Source organism: Somniosus microcephalus, chromosome 8, assembly GCF_052327205.1.
Source record: "Somniosus microcephalus isolate GS21.2 chromosome 8, FLI_Smic_1.0, whole genome shotgun sequence".
In the NCBI taxonomy this organism is placed as follows: domain Eukaryota; kingdom Metazoa; phylum Chordata; class Chondrichthyes; order Squaliformes; family Somniosidae; genus Somniosus; species Somniosus microcephalus.
This window is the reverse complement of record NC_140994.1, coordinates 237,795,432-237,812,089: the sequence shown is the minus strand read 5'-3', so window position 1 is coordinate 237,812,089 and position 16,658 is coordinate 237,795,432. Positions and strand designations below refer to the sequence as shown.

The 16,658-nt window shown below is 43.9% G+C and overlaps 1 protein-coding gene across 2 annotated transcripts in view; it reads left to right on the top strand.

Annotated features, from left to right (window-relative positions):
- slc36a1 (solute carrier family 36 member 1) overlaps positions 1–16,658 on the top strand; it is a 101,105-nt gene that overhangs the window by 50,681 nt on the left and 33,766 nt on the right. For both annotated transcript variants that reach the window (XM_085995817.1, XM_085995816.1), the window contains 2 exons: positions 143–309; positions 3,139–3,308. In XM_085995817.1, the coding sequence (XP_085851943.1) occupies positions 143–309; positions 3,139–3,308 (337 nt within the window). The remainder of the gene's footprint in view (positions 1–142; positions 310–3,138; positions 3,309–16,658) is intronic.

The following is a 16,658-nucleotide window of genomic DNA, read 5'->3' as shown; positions in this document are numbered from 1 at the left end:
CCGCGTTTGCTCCGTATTCCTTTATACAAAATGCAAGTTAGAAATTCAACACTGGCAAAAATCCTGAACTTGTCCAAGGTGCTTGTAGTGACTTTATACCGAGCTTGCCTAAGATGTGTTTTAATTCAGTGTTTTGTTCAAGGTGCTTCCACTAGAAAACAAGATGCAGAAACCGCAGAAATTTCCAGTGATTTTGTATTCGGGCATGGCGATCGTCACGACGTTGTACTTGACTCTGGGAGTTATGGGATACATTTGTTTCGGGGACGAAATTAAAGGAAGCATCACACTCAATTTGCCAGCCTGCTGGTAAGTTTTCTAGAGAATGTTGCCAATCTTGCACACGGTTATTTTGATCACTGCTTTCAGCCTGTAACACACATTATATATTTCTGTTCAGTATTGTGATAGCTATCCCTTTTTAAAGCTATTGTGCAGACAGGTTTTAACAGCCGGAGTGGTGCATCTTAGTCTATCCCAAAACACCGCTTCTTGACCATTTTCAAACCTAGACTTCAGGATTTGGTTTGCATTTGACAGTTCTATTTTTGCATGTGCAGTCAGCTACCCAAAATGTAGAATGTCCCAGTTACTTTGAAGTACAAAAGACTGGTTAATTTTGGAAAGAGCATTCTTCAGAAATGGCAGCTAGGTAGATGATCGCAGGCAAAGAAAGTGGCAGTTTGGAATTTCAAGTTGTATATTTTAAGTTGTCTGTAAGATTAGGTTATTTTTTTTCCCCACTTGATAATGTCCTGCTGACTCATTTGAGTTGAGATGAAGTGGGATTAGAGGGCATTGGGGAATTGAACCAGGGTCTGCAGATGTAATCGCTTCCCATTTTAATCATGTATTCTGTCCTTATTTTTTTACTTATTTTTATATCTTGCATCCACGCAGTCAACTTTCTTCTATTATAATGTCCACATCTATGATGGAAACTACTTATGAAAACTGGATACTCTATAATGGCACAATCTGGCCACCATATGATATATTTGTCCACAAACTGCTCTGGTTTGATTATTCTGCCACTTTTTCCTCAGTAACTGAAATTTCCATTGTCCAAAATAAAGGTTTTTGCAAAATAACCAATGATTAGATTAGATGATCAGATTTATCCATTGAATTCTTCTGTGTTTAAAAGCTTTCATTCAGTTTTTTTGGAAAGTCCTTGGCCTATCTCAAGTCTGGGCTTGAAGATAATATTTTTGCCCAGCGTTGTGATGCTGTGAGCTGAGCTTTTACAGTGCAGTTGCAGCATGTGCTGTGCACCTATGAATTGTTGCCACTCAAGTCTGCTAAACTGACCACATTCTACAGTACAAATTTCGAAGCTTTATGTAAAATTTGGAGTGTTTAAAATGAGCTGTGCATATACTTAACTGTTTGCGCGTAGGAAGCGTGGTAAGCTGATTTCATTTTTCCTCATGCTGTTTAACAGTTATATTTTGAAGACAACTAATTTACCTCTCATTACTTGTGTAAGATTCCACATTCAAATTTGATGGGAAAAATTTTTAAATTAACAGCCACTTTGAGGGAAATGGATAAGAAAGGAGAGTAGGAGGGAAATATGGTGAAGGCACCTCTGACTTCCCTGTCCACCTTGAGAGAAGATAGAAGAGTGGATGGAGGATTAAGGGTGCCGTGAGTGGCAGCTAATAGTCATGAGTGGCTTTACAAAGGGGCAAAAGCGTGAGATGGGAGCAAGGGGATGGCAACAATGTTCCCTCGAATTTTTTGTCTTGTTGCGCAGTCCCTTTACACTTGCTGCGCGGCCGTGCATGCGCGGTATCTTTTCCAGCGGCAGAAGCTGGTGAGTGGCCTGCGCGGGACCTCCCGATTGGTGCACGCTTGCGCACCTTAAGGGAAACCTTGGATGGCAAGGGTGCTTTATCTACTTTGCAAGGAATTGTCCACTATGACATTACATAAATTGAACTTGGCATTCTTTAGTTCACTTCTATGTGTAGCGGCATAGCTGAGCAGTTAGCCTGCAGATAAAACCTTAAATCGGTCACATCTCTATACGGTCCTGAAAGTTGACCGTTTGCCAGTGCCCATCAGTGGCAACCATCAGTCTTTGCCACGTGATGGCGCTGCTTACTCCATACAATTGGCAACAGCGCCATGTGAATAAATTACTTTATACTATTCACATTTGACAATGTACCAGTTATAATGCAGTTTTAGAATCCCACAAGTGGCCAGTCTGCACCTTCTATCTCTATTTAAAAACCTTGTGTAAGATGTAGACTTTCTGCCCACAAACATTGTTCTTAGGATTTTTGGGTCAACATTGCAAATTGCTACGTAATTTTTCATTCAATTGTGTTACGACAATTCTCACTGTAGTTGCCGGCTCTTGCCAGTATGTGGCTCTGTGGCGAGAGTTTCTGAAGCGTGTCTCCACTCTATCGCCATCTTGTGTAAATATAAAAAACTTCTATTCAACACTGCAGGCAACTTACTGGTGATATATATTTGTACATGAGAATTGATTGAAAAATAATTGGTGACCCTAGAACAGACACTGAAGCAAAATGGGGTAATGATGCATATTAAACCATGTTAACTGTCTATAGCATTACTGGCCATGGGTTGGCTGAAATTCCAACTTGCCTGCATTAGGTGAGTTTGCAGATCGAAAGAGGAAATACCTAGGAGGGGAGCACGCATTAAGGAGCGCTGAGAGCAGCAGGAAGATCGCCAGGTTAGACCCGCAGTTACCAAGGCTGGTGGTGGGACAATTTAGATGGAGGTGGGGGGGTGTTTCCGTGATTACTAATCAATTTGAAAAGGAACCGGACCCTTCAACCAAAAAAGTTTGAGAACCACTGCTTTAGTGTATGCTATGCCGACACCATTGCATGAAGTATAAAGACGTATGTAGAAGCCTGCTGCACTCCTGCAAGAGAGGAGATGAGGTGGAAACCAGCAACTTCTAACTAAAACGAAGAGAGTGTCCCCTGGGTGGTTTCCTGTACCTCTTAATATCGCACGCAATTGCTGAGTGGTATTTCTTTCTGCTGCATTGTATTGGGGTGAGGGGTGGAGAAAGTTGAAATCAAGTTTGTTAACACTGATCTTCTCGAAGCTCTCCAGAGTTTAATTGTGTCAAATCTTTTCTTCCAGGTTGTACCAGTCAGTGAAGATCTTGTATTCTTTCGGAATCTTCATAACCTATGCTGTCCAGTTCTTCGTTGCAGCAGAGATTATTGTCCCACATGTGGTAGCCAAGGTCTCTGAACGCTGGGAGTTGTACGTTGACCTGGTTGTTCGAGCTGTTCTGGTCATAGTCACTTGTAAGTAAACTTTTTTTTTGAAGGAAGGGTTTCCAAGGCATTTCGGCAAAACTAATCACCCGTTACCTTCCAGGTTTTTTTTTCCAACTCTATGGCAGTAATATTAAGGAGCAGTCTTTGATCCTTCATTTCAGTTGTGATGGAAAGGTTGTAAAGTTGTCCTGTATTTCAAAAATTATCTTGAGGCAAGTTTTAGGATCGAGTATCCAAAATATCACAATACTAGCAGAACACAAAAGCAAAATACTGCGGATGCTGGAAATCTGAAATAAAAGCAGAAAATGCTGGAATTGCTCAGCAGGACCGGCAGCATCTGTGGAGCGAGAAACAGAGTTACCCTTTCGAGTCAATGACCTTTCACCAGAGCTGGAAAAGATTAGAGATGTAACGAATTTTAAGCAAGTACGGAGGCAGGGAAAGGGAGGAGGGGAGGCAAGAACAAAAGCGAAGGTCTCTGACAGTGGTAGGCAGGAGAGATTAGATGGCAGAAGGGATGATGATGCAAGGCAAAAGGGGGTGGTAATGGGACAGGTAAAGAAACAAAAGATGATTCTAGAGGAGGTGGAAATGGGAATAGCAGAATCATTACCAACAGCTGATGTCTGGAAAAAATGGAGGTAGTGGTTATGATCTGAAATTGTTGAACTCGGTTGAGTCCGGAAGGCTGTAAATTGTCTAATTGAAAGATGAGGTGTTGTTCCTTGAGCTTCCTATACTAGCAGAGTTTTTTTGATTGCTTTTCCTACCTGTGGAACTCTCTTCCTGGTGCTCTAGCCCTGAACGCGCATCTTTCTCTAGTTTTTCTCCCATCTCCCCTCATGCCATCTCCGATCTCATCTTGTCCATGCGATTCATTTCCTGCACCCTCAACCCTATTCCCACTAAACTGCTGACCACCCAACTTCTGTTCCTGGCCCCCATTTAGCTACCCTTGTTACAGTTCCCTCCCGTCAGATACTGTCGCCCCTCCCCAACAAATCTGCTTTCCTCACTCCCCTCAAAAAAAAAAATCCTTGACCCCTCTCTCCTTGCAAACTGCTGCCCCATCTCCAATCTCCCTTTCTCTTCAATTTCTTGAGCGTGTTGTTGCCTCCCAAGTCCCTGTACCTGTCTTTATTGCAACTCTGTTTGAACCCCTTCAATCGGGATTCCGTCTCTGCCAGAGCACAAACGACCCATATCAACGTCACAAATGTCTGGTAATCTTTCCATCATCGTTCTTCTCGACCTGTGCAGTCTTCGACACAATTGACCACGCCATCCTCCTCCAATGCCTCTACGTCGTCCAGCTGGATGGGACTGCCCTCGCCTGGTTCCATTTTTATCTGTCCAGTTGTAGCCAGAAACGCACCTGCAATGGCTTCTCTTCCTATCTGATCTATCCTTGGCCCCTTCTTATTTCTCATCTCCATGCTGCCCCTCGATGACCTCATCCGAGAACATAACGTCAGGCTCCACATATTCGCTGATGACACCCAGCTCTACCTCACCACCACTCCACTGTCTCGGATTTTGTCACGCTGCTTGGCCGGCATCCAGTACTGGATGCACAGAAAATTCCTCCAACTAAATATTGGGAAGACCAAAACCATTGTTTTCGGTCTCCGCCACAAACTGCATTCCCTGGCCACTGTCTGAGGCTGAACCAGACTCTTGGCAACCTTGGCATCCTTGACCCGGAGATGAACTTCTGACCACAACTTTTTTATTTTTGTTAACAAAAGTTATTGCAGGATATGGGGAAATGGCAGGTATGTGGAGTTAGGTCACAGATCAGCCATGATCTCATTGAATGACAGAACCGACTCGAGGGGCTAAATGGCCTACTCCTGTTCCTATGTTCCTATATCCACGCTGTCACTAAAACTGCCTACTTCCACCATCTTAACATCGCCCATCTTTGCCTCTGCTGCAGCTCATCTGCTGAAACCCTCATCCATACCTTTGTCACCTCTAGACTGGACTATTCCACTGTTCTCCTGGATGGCCTCCCATTTGCCACCCTCCACAAACTTGAGCTCATCCAAAACTCTGCCCGTATCCTAACTCGCAACAAGTCCCGTTCACCCATCACCCCTGTGCTTGCTGACCTACATTGACTCCCACACTGGCAACAACTCAATTTTAAAATTCTCATCCTTGTTTTTTTTTCATTCATGGGATGTGGGTGTCGCTGGCAAGGCCAGCATTTATTGCCCATCCCTAATTGCCCTTGAGACAGTGGTGAAGAGCTGCCTTCTTGAACCGCTGCAGTCCGTGTGATGAAGGTACTCCCACAGTGCTGTTAGGGAGGAAGTTCCAGGATTTTGACCCAGCGATGATGAAGGAACGGCGATAATATTTTCAGGTCAGGATGGTGACTTGGAGGGGAACTTGCAGGTGGTGGTGTTCCCATGCACCTGCTGCCCTTGTCCTTCTAGGTGGTGGAGGTCGTGGGTTTGGGAAGTACTGTTGAAGCAGCCTTGGCGAATTGCTGCAGTGCATCTTGTAGATTTCACTAGAGTTTAGAAGAATGAGAGGGGATCTCATTGAAACGTATAAAATTCTGACAGGGCTAGACAGACTGGATGCAGGGAGGATGTTGCCCTGGCTGGTAGGTCTAGAACGAGGGGTCACAGTCTCAGGATATGGGGTCGGACATTTAGGACTGAGATGAGAAATTTCTTCACTCTGGGTGGTGAACCTGTGGAATTCTCTACCACAGAAGTCTGTGGAGGCCAAGTCACTGAATATATTTAAGAAGGAGATAGGTAGATTTCTAGGCACAGAAGGCATCAAGGGGTATGGGGAGAGAGCGGGAATATGGTATTGAGATAGAGGATCAGCCATGATCATATTGAATGGCGGAGCAGGCTCGAAAGACCGAATGGCCTACTCCTATGTTTCTAGATGGTACACACTGCAGCCACGGTGCTCCGGTGGTGGAGGGAGTGAATGTTTAAAGTGATGGATGGGGTACTAATCAAGTGGGCTGCTTTATCCTGGATGGTGCTGAGCTTCTTGAGTGGTGTTGGAGCTGCACTCATCCAGGCAAATGGAGAGTATTCCACCACACTCCTGACTTGTGCCTTGTAGATGGTGGAAAGGCTTTGGGGAGTCGGGAGGTGAGTTACTCATTGCAGAATACACAACTTCTGACCTGCTCTTGTAGCCACAGTATATATGTGGCTGATCCAGTTAAGTTTCTGGTCAGTGGTGACCCTCAGGATATTGGTGAGGGATTCGATGATAGTAATGCCATTGAATGTCAAGTGGCGGTGGTTAGACTTTCTCTTGTTGGAGATGGTCATTGCATGGCACTTGTGTAGCGCAAATGTTACTCGCCACTTATCAGCCCAAACTCAATGTCATCCAGGTCTTGCTGTAGAGTTGTGAATGGAACTGAATGCTGGTGCAATTATCAGCGAACATCTCCAGTTCTGACCACCTGATGGAGGGAAGGTCATTGATGAAGCAGCTGAAGATGTTTGAGCCGAGGACACTGCCCTGAGGAACTCCTACAGTGATGTCCTGGGGCAGAGGTCATTGGTCTCCAACAACCACAACCATCTTCCTTTTAAGAACATAAGAAATAAGAGCAGGCGTAGGCCATACGGCCTCTCGAGCCTGCTCCGCCATTCAATAAGATCATGGCTGATCATCGACCCCAACTCCACTTTCCTGCCCGATCTCCATATTGCTTGATTCCCCTAGTCCAAAAACCCTCAGTGAAGAAATTCGCCCTCATCTCAGTCTTAAATGGCCGACCCCTTATCCTGAGACTATACCCCCTAGTTCTAGATACTCCAGCCAGGGGAAACAACCTCTCCGCATCTACCCTGTCAACACCCTTCAGAATCTTGTATGCTTCAATGAGATTACCTCTCATTCTTCTAAACTCCAGAGAGTATAGGCCCATTCTACACAATCTCTCATCATAGGACAGCCCTTTCATCCCATGAGCCCTAATCTTGTGCAATAACCTTTTATGTGGCAGCTTATCGAATGCCTTTTGGAAATCCAAATATGCTACATCCACTGGTTCCCCTTTATCTACCCTGCTAGTTAGTTACATCCTCAAAAAAAGTATGACTTGAGCCAGTGCAGAGTTTTCTCTCGATTCCCATTGACTTCAGTTTTGCTGGAGCTCCTTGATGCCAAGTGCCTCGCCTCTGGAATTCAGCTCTTTTGTCCATGTGTACCAAGGCTGTAATGAGGTCTGGAGCTGAGTGGTGCTGGCGGAACCCAAACTGAGCATCGGTGTGCAGGTATTTGGTAGCACTGTCAACGACACCTTCCATCACTTTGCTGATGACACAGAGTAGACTGATGGGGTGATAATTGGCTGGGTTGGATTTGTCCTGCTTTTTGTGGACAGGGCATACCTGAGCAATTTTCCACTTTGTCGGCTAGATGCCAGTGTTGTAGCTGTACTGGAGCAGCTTGGCTAGAGATGCAGCCAGTTTTCAAATTCCTCCATGACCTCACCCCTTCATATCTGTGTAACTTCCTCCAGTCCTACAACCCTTTGAGATCTCTGCGCTCCTCCAATTCTGGACTTTTGTGCATCCCCGATTTTAATCGTTCCACGATTGGCGGCTGTGCCTTCAGCTGCGTAGGCCCTAAGTTCTAGAATTCATTCCCGAAACACCGCCGCCTCTCTAGCTCTCGCCTTTAATACGCTCCTTAAAACCTAATTAATTTGACAATGTCTCTTGATGTGGCTGTCTCAAATTTTGTTTGATAAAGCTTCTGTGAAATGCCTTGGGATGTTTTACTATATTAAAGGTGCCATATAAATGCAAGTTGTTGTTGTCACCAGCTGGCATTCTGCTCTTGTATGCAGAAATTTGAATACAAAGTTTAACCACTTATGCTTTCAAACACCTTAATTCAACATTAGGCTATAGATGATCTGACTTTATACTGGGTACTGCAATACAACTTTTTATAAGCTTCTGTTGGATACTCTTGGTCCATGCAGTAATGATGGCCGTCATCGTCATTAATGCCCACCTTGTTGACTAATTCTGACCAAGTCTTGCCAAGTCCACACTGTAGTTGACTCTTAATGCCCTAGCAAGCCACTCAGTTATACAACAAATCGCTCCCTGGCCCATCACCATCTTCGCAAAGTAAGAAAAAGAAAGACTTGTATTTCTATAGCGCCTTTCACGACCACCGGATGTCTCAAAGCGCTTTACAACCAATTAAGTACTTTTTTTTAAGGAGTGTAGTCACTTGTAATGTAGGAAACGCGGCAGCCAATTTGCACACCGCAAAGTCCCACAAACGGCAATGTGATAATGACCCGATAATCTGTTTTTTGTTATGTTGGTTGAGGGATAAATATTGACCAGGACACCAGGGATAACTCCCCTGCACTTCTTCGAAATAGTGCCCCTGGGATCTTTTACGTACACCTGAGAGAGCAGACGGGGGCTCGGTTTAACGTCTCGTCTGAAATACAGCACCTCCGGCAGTGCAGCGCTCCCTCCGCACTGTGCTGGAGTGTCAGCCTTGCTTTATGTGCTCAAGTCCCTGGAGTGGGACTTGAACCCACAACCTTCTGACTGAGGCGAGTGTGCTACCCACTGAGCCACAGCTGACACAATGTAACTAGGGCTCTGCATTAACAGTGGCTTTCTCAGCATTGCCCATAGTTTGAGGGTTTTTTTTTAAGTCGTCTTGACCTAATTGGGCTGGCTGTAGGGAAAAATAAACAAAATTTACCAACTACTTCAAATTTGTCTGCATGTCCTATATTGCTGGTAAGATGTTACTTGTGACTATTGGTATAAGTTTGGAACCTTTATTAATCAACTGACGTATTTGAGTGGTGGGGGGAGAATAAAATAAACACCTTCTGTATCCACTTCTTTTTGTGCTTATGCCATCAAAATAAGGTATTTCGTACAGGGATGAGATTTAATGTGTTAAACTAAGCACACCCGTTCAACACAAGCTTATCCCTTAGCCCTAAAATGGGCAGCAGTTTTCATACAAGATTCCTGTAGAATATTCCTTCAGATTAAGGTGAAGTTGTATAATGTAGCCTGCTGAGGGATTTGGATTGCAATGCAGAATTTAGTGCTGAGGGATTTAGTTCATCACTCATAACTCTTCTAAATTGTTGCTTCTGCTTAAAATGCCTCTACTATCCTCTGCACAAATGTAGGCTTGCTGTGCTGCTGTCTAATTAAAGGCACAAGTGTGCTTGGTAGTCTTCCTTGAGCTGCAGTGTTTTTATTAAAAAAAAATTAAAAAATTTAAAAAAAAATTTAAATCAAGAAGCAAATAAGGTCAAATTTCAACTTTCACTTCAACTTTTCTCTGAACAATCCTAACATGAATTCAACCAAAACAGTGAATTGGATTTCCTGCACAGTGTTACAGCTATTACAGTAATCTGGAAAAAAAGAACAGCTAATCTTAATTATCTAAATTTGTAATCCATCTCTGCTGTATGCATGTGCTGTCTCAACCATCACTAGATTAGGAATATATGAAATGATCAGTGATTGGCGTATGAGGACCACTGAGAGTAGCAGAACAAAGCAAGTGCATAATGTGCAGTGACTACTCTATCCTTAAAGGGATATAAAATAGAAAAGATAAGTCGGGTTAAGGCTTGGACAGAAAAAAGCAGGGTTCAGTGAAGTAATGGGCTAGCTCAAACTAACTAGGCAAAAACAGCTAGCAAACAGGACATCAGTTCAACAATGGGAAATCTTCACATAATGAGATTGATGGACTACAAAATAGATATATTAAAGTAAAAAGGGATGCATCAAAGTTCCATGGATAAATTAAGGTTAAAACTTAAAAGGGAAGCTTATAACTCAAGCTAATACTAAAAATCATGAGTATAGATAATGTAGAGAGGGAGATTCGAAGGGATTAATGAAACATGAAATATGAAAATAGATCAAAGAAAATAGTACAGGCTTTTAAGACTATGGGGATGGACTGCTCATGGCAATTTGGCAGATTTTTAATGGTTTTACAAATAGTGGGACTTGGATGTACTAGAGGATGATGTAACTTTTTTTCAAAGCTTAAAAATATAATTAGAGCTAGACCTGGATAAGTCGTCAGGCCCTGATGACCTGCATCCTGTGTTGAAGGCAATCCGGTTATGAGAAGCTCCAACCACAGTATTTAGATATGTAAAATTTGGATTAGAGCGTAGCATCTTGAAGGATAAACCAGGCACTATATAGACAAGTTCGTTTAATAGAGATCAAATAGTGAGCATTTAAAAATGTATGAGACTTGGACAGCCAATACAAGTTTATTAAAGGTAAGTTGTGTTTGGACTTCTTCTTGAAGTGACCATTTGGATAAATAATGAAGTAGATGTGGTGTAACTGCACCCCCCCCACCCCCGGGACACAGACATACAGTATGAGGTGGCTGCAAAAGTTCAGACAAGGTTATAAAAATGTAGCCGCATAGACATAGTGGATTGGACAGGAAGTAATGGAAGTTGATCAGATAGAAGGATGAGAAATGGCATACCACAGGGTTCAATGCTAGGTCCACTTCTGTTCCTAATTAGTGTGCTTATCCACATGAGCATATCAACATTTTCATGGCATGAGGGTTTTAGCAAACAGCAGGAGAACATCAAAAGATTAATTAAATGGGCAGACGGGTGGTAGATAAAGTTAATGCAGAGAAGTGCGAGGTTATTGGGAGGTGAGAAAATCAATAGGACTGTACACTCCAATGATGCTGAAGGGTGTGGATGAGCAGACACACGGGTTCAAATATAATTTACTTGAGGGCAGATAGATCAAGCCAATAACATTTTGACTTGTACCCCATGCCCCTACTTATACAAGTGCAAAGATAGATTTGTACAAAGCAGTGGCTAGACCACAATACTGCAGTTTTGGGTGCCCCAATATAGAACGGGCATTAAATCCATCAGCGTGAACAACATAGATTCACCAGGATAATTGGGATGACAAACTATAGTTGAGATTGGAGATACCATAACTATTTCTTGTGGAGCAGACAATAGGAGATTTGAGTTTAAAAAATAGTGAACATCTTTGGGGTGAATAAGGAAAGACTTTCCTCCCGAGTGTCGGTGAGGAATCTTAAATTTAGGAGCAGCAGTTATAGAAGTTTTTTTGCAAAGGTTTATTGGAGCATGGAATGTGTTGCCAGAGTAATTGAGGCAGAAACCATTTCTTCAAATATTTATCCATTTTCCCTTTTTTAAAAAGAAATGCAGAAGATAGCATGATACAGTGCTATGGGTAACAGCAGGGTTTGGTTTGATGTAGCAAAGAGCTGGGACACTGGGCCAAATGGATTCCTTCCACGCTGCAAGCTGCCTATACTACAGTACATTCAATAATGTCTGTATAATGTAAAGCACGTTGGCACAGTTGTCTTCCCTGACTGCACAGAGGTAGAGCAGGTAGTAAATGATGCAGAATAATCTAGATTCAGAAAATCAGTGCAAATAGGTCAAACTTATGATGCTAAATTTGGGATGTGGTGGGGGGGAGCTGGGAGGAGAACAGTTGTGTCTGAAACTACAGAAGGAATTGGGCAAAATTTTGCATATGGCTCTCAATGCAGAGAAGTGAAGGTTTTGCAAATTGTTGGTGAGATAATTCGGGAAGTAGCTGAAAGATCTCGAATGATGAACGACGTGTTGCTCTGCAATAACTGCACATGCTTGTGCAGTCAATCACAATGGAATGCTGAGCTATATTGCGATATGGGCTTAAGTCCAAGAATGTTATGCTGAAGCTGTATAGTCCACATAGAGTACTTTGATCAAAGCACGAGAAACATCCAAGCCCTGGAAGCAGTACAGGCAGGCTGACCCTTAATGGAGGACTTGTTTATGAAGGATGGAACTTTGCTTCTTGGTCCCCATGTTAGCTGAAGTAGTAAATGGTTCCCCCTCCTCGGGTACTGCTCCCCTCCCTTTCAAATCTGACATGATTACACCATTCTTAAAATTTTTTAAAAAAAAACCTTGCCCCCCCCTCCCCTGTTCTTGCAAACTGATGCTCCATCTCCAACCTCCTGTTCCTCTCAAGTCCTTGAACGTATTGTTGCCTCCAAATTCATGCCCATCTTTCCTGCAGCTTCCATGTTTGAACCTCTCCAATCAGGTGTCCACCTGTGCCATAGTACTGAAATGGCCCTAATCAAAGTCAAAAATTACATCTTATGTGATTTGTGTAGTGCACTATCCCTCTTGCAACCGTCTGCAGCCTTTGACACAGTTGACCACACCATCCTCCTCCCAACGCCTTTCCATGTTGTCCAGCTGAGTGGGACTGCCCTTGTCCAATTCCACTAGTCTGCTGTGGCTCAGTTGGTAGCACTCTCACCTCGGAGTCAGTGGGTTCAAGTCCCACTCCAAGTTCTTGAGCAGAAAATCTAGGTTGACACTGCAGTGTAGGAGTGAGGGAGTGCTGCACTGTCGGAGGTGCTGTCTTTTGGATGAGGCATTAAAACGAGGCCCCATCTCTTCTCTCGGGTGGATGTAAAAGATCCCACGCCACTATTTCGAAGAAGAGCTGAAGAGTTCTCCCCGATGTCCTGGCCAATAGTTATCCCTCAATCAACGTCATTAAACACATTATCTGGTCATTATCACATTGCTGTTTGTGGGATCTTGCTATGCACAAATTGGCTGCCGCATTTCCTGCATTACAACAGCGATATATTTCAAAAGTACTTAATTGGCTGTAAAGAACTTTGGTACGTTCTGAGGTTGTGAAAGGCACTTTATAAATGCAAGTCTTTTTCTTTATCTTCCTGTCAGTCAGAGAATCTCCTGTAATGGCTTCTCTTCCTGCTCCCACACAGTTAACTCTGGAGTCTCCCAAGGATCCATCCTTGGCCTCTTCCCATTTCTCATCTGCAAGTTACCTCTGTGACCTCATCTGAGAACACGTCGGGTTCCACATGCACACCGATATCCAGCTCTACCTCATCACCATCTCTCTTGGCCCCTCCACTGCTTCTGTGTTGTCAGACTGTTTCTCTGATGGCCAGTCTTGGATTAGCTGAAATGTCTTCCAATTAAACATTGAGAAGACTGAAGCCATTGTTTTCGGCCCCCGCCACAAACTGTGTTTCGTAGCCACCAATTTCACCACACTCCCTGGCTATTGTCTCAGGCTGAACCAGACTGTTCGCAACCTTAGCATCCTATTTGACCTTGAGCTGAGTTTTTTGACCCCATATCCTCTCCATCAACAAGACCGCCTAAATCCATCTCCATAATATTGCCCGTCTCCTTTCCTGCCTCATCCATTCTTTTGTTGCCTCCCAGACTTGACTATTTTATGCACTCATCTACTTTTGATATTTGTGCAAGAAAGGCAAATGGATGTTTCTACTTTCTAGGCCGATAAATCCCCAGGGCCTGATAATCTACATCCTAGGGTACTTAAGGAAGTGGCCCTAGAAATAGTAGATGAATTGCTGGTCATCTTCCAAATTTCTATAGACTCTGGAACAGTTCCCATGGATTGGAGGGTAGCTAATGTTACCCCACTGTTCAAAAAAGGTGGTAGAGAGAGAACGGGTAAACCTGACATCGGTAGTGGGGAAAATGCTAGAGTCCATTATAAAAGATGTAATAGCAGAGCACTTGGAAAACAGTGACAGGAACGGACAAAGTCAACATGGATTTACAAAAGGTAAATCGTGCTTGACTAATCAACTGGAATTTTTTGAGGATGTAACTGGTAGAATAGATAAGGGAGAACCAGTGGATGTGGTGTATTTGGACTTTCAGAAGGCTTTCGATAAGGTCCCGCATAAGAGATTAGCATGCAAAGTTAAAGCACATGGGATTGGGGGCAAGGTACTGACTTGGATAGAGAACTGGTTGGCAGACAGGAAGCAAAGAGTTGGAATAAACGGGTCTTTTTTCGAGTGGCAGGCAGTGACTAGTGGGGTACCGCAGGGATCGGTCCTAGGACCCCAGCTATTCACAATATATATTAATGATCTAGACGAGGGAACTAGATGTAATATCTCCAAGTTTGCAGACAATACAAAGCTGGGTGGGCGTGTGTGCTGTGAGGAGGATGCCGAGAAACTCCAGGATGATTTGGACAGGTTGGGTGATTGGACAGAAGCATGGCAGATGCAGTATAATGTGGATAAATGCGAGGTTATCCACTTTGGTGGCAAAAACAGGAAGGCAGTTTATTATCTGAATGGCAATAGATTGGGAGAAGGGGAAGTACGAGACCTGGGTGTCCTTGTGCACCAGTCGCTGAAGGAAAGCATGCAGGTGCAGCAGGCAGTTAAGAAGGCAAATGGTATCTTGGCCTTCATAGCGAGAGGGTTCGAGTACAGGAACAAGGATGTCTTGCTGCAGTTGAACAGGGCCTTGGTGAGACCACACCCTGAGTATTGTGTGCAGTTTTGGTCGCCTTATCTGAGGAAGGATGTTCTTGCCATGGAGGGAGTGCAGCGAAGATTCACCAGGCTGATACCTGGGATGGCAGGAATGACGTATGAGGAGAGATTGGGTCGATTGGGCTTATACTCGCTGGAGTTTAGAAGAATGAGAGGGGATCTCATTGAAACTTATAAAATTCTAACAGGACTAGACAGACTAGATGCAGGAAGGATGTTCCCGATGGCCGAGGAGTCCAGAACCAGGGGTCACAGTCTAAGGATAAGGGGTAAGCCATTTAGGACAGAGATGAGGAGGAATTTCTTCACCGAGAGTGGTGAACCTGTGGAATTCTCTACCACAGAAGGCAGTAGAGGCCAATTCATTAAATATATTCAAGAAGGAGTTAAATATATTTAAGGCTAAAGGGATATGGGGAGAAGGCAGGGACAGGGTACTGAATTTGGATGATCAGCCATGATCTCATTGAATGGCGGAGCAGGCTCGAGGGGCCGAATGGCCTACTCCTCCTATCTTCTATGTTTCTAGTGTGCAGATATTGTCAGTCTTGTGGTGGTTGGCTAAAATTGCACGGAAATCTCAAAGTTGTCAGGAGTTAAGTCTCCCTATTCAGTCACCTTGGTGTTTAATTCCTGTTGAGACTTTTGTACAGTTAGCCAGCAGTATGCCATCTGATCTAACATTGAATTTTTTCAGAAGTTGTAAAATGGATGTTTTTGCGGAGTTTCCACTTGGAAACTCGTTTCCCTATATCAATACAAAGTTAAAAATATGTTTGTTTGAAGGGATGCATCTTTTTTTCCTTTGTTCTTTTCAATTATATCAATGATGGTTCAACAGTATTCTTCAGTGGTGAGAATGTGAAAGTCATTACCATTTGGAGTCGTTGAGAATAGTGTGGATGCATTTAAGGGGAAGCTAGATAAGTACATGAGGGAGAAAGTAATAGAATGATATGTTGATGGGGTGAGGTGAGGTGGCAGGAGGCTCATGTGGATCATGAACACTGGCACAGACCCGAATGACCTGTTTCTGTGCTCCTACATTCTATCATTGTTGAGCCGTGACCATCAGCTTCAGCCATGACACATGGAATTGTTCCTTTTTTATTGAAGTGCAGTGCTAAACCTAGAATGGTTTTTTGTGAGGCTTGCAACTTTTGTTCTGTTTAGCCAACTGTCTGAACCAGAGCACTGTCACTCGGGTTGGTGTTGACTGCTACCTTCCCTGCCTCATTTCAGTATTTTTCCATGATTGTCATCATTTGTCAGATCAACTCTTATACTTAAAACTGCATTGGCTAGTACTGATCATTGAAGCAAAATCAATGTAGTGCTGTCTAAAGTGGGATGACTCTTTATTCTCTGATTGAAATAGAGAATGAAGTTATTGGCAGTGGGTGTCCAAGTGCCACATTTTGATCATTTGTGGCGACACGCCACCACTGGACATAATCCGCTCACGGCGGCACAGACAGTCTAAGCAGAAGCCCCCAGCAGGGACAGGCTGCCGGGAGCACTTCCTGCCTGGGAAGTATTTAAGTGGATGCGCGGGCTTTTCTAGTTCCTGTTTGTCATGTGGTTGGAATAAAGGAGTTGTGTTTTCAATAGCTCTGGTCTCGACTCCCACGTTTGCCGCGGTATCTCAACACTGGTGACCCCGACGCTCAGGACGAATCCTAAGCTAGCATGGCGGATACAAACGCAGTCACGGTTAAATTACCAGACTTTTGAGAGAACCTCGCCGAAGCCTGGTTCGTTCAAGCTGAGTCCAGATTCCGGCTGAAAGGCATTACAGTCGACGCCACTAAGTACGACTACCTCGTCGCCTCGCTCACCTACGCTACAGTCCCCAAGGTTTGGGCAGCGCTGCAGAATCCACCAACAGAGGGCAAGTACGAACATCTGAAGGCTGCGCTACTTAAAAAATTTCAAACGTCCTCTTACCAGCGCCAC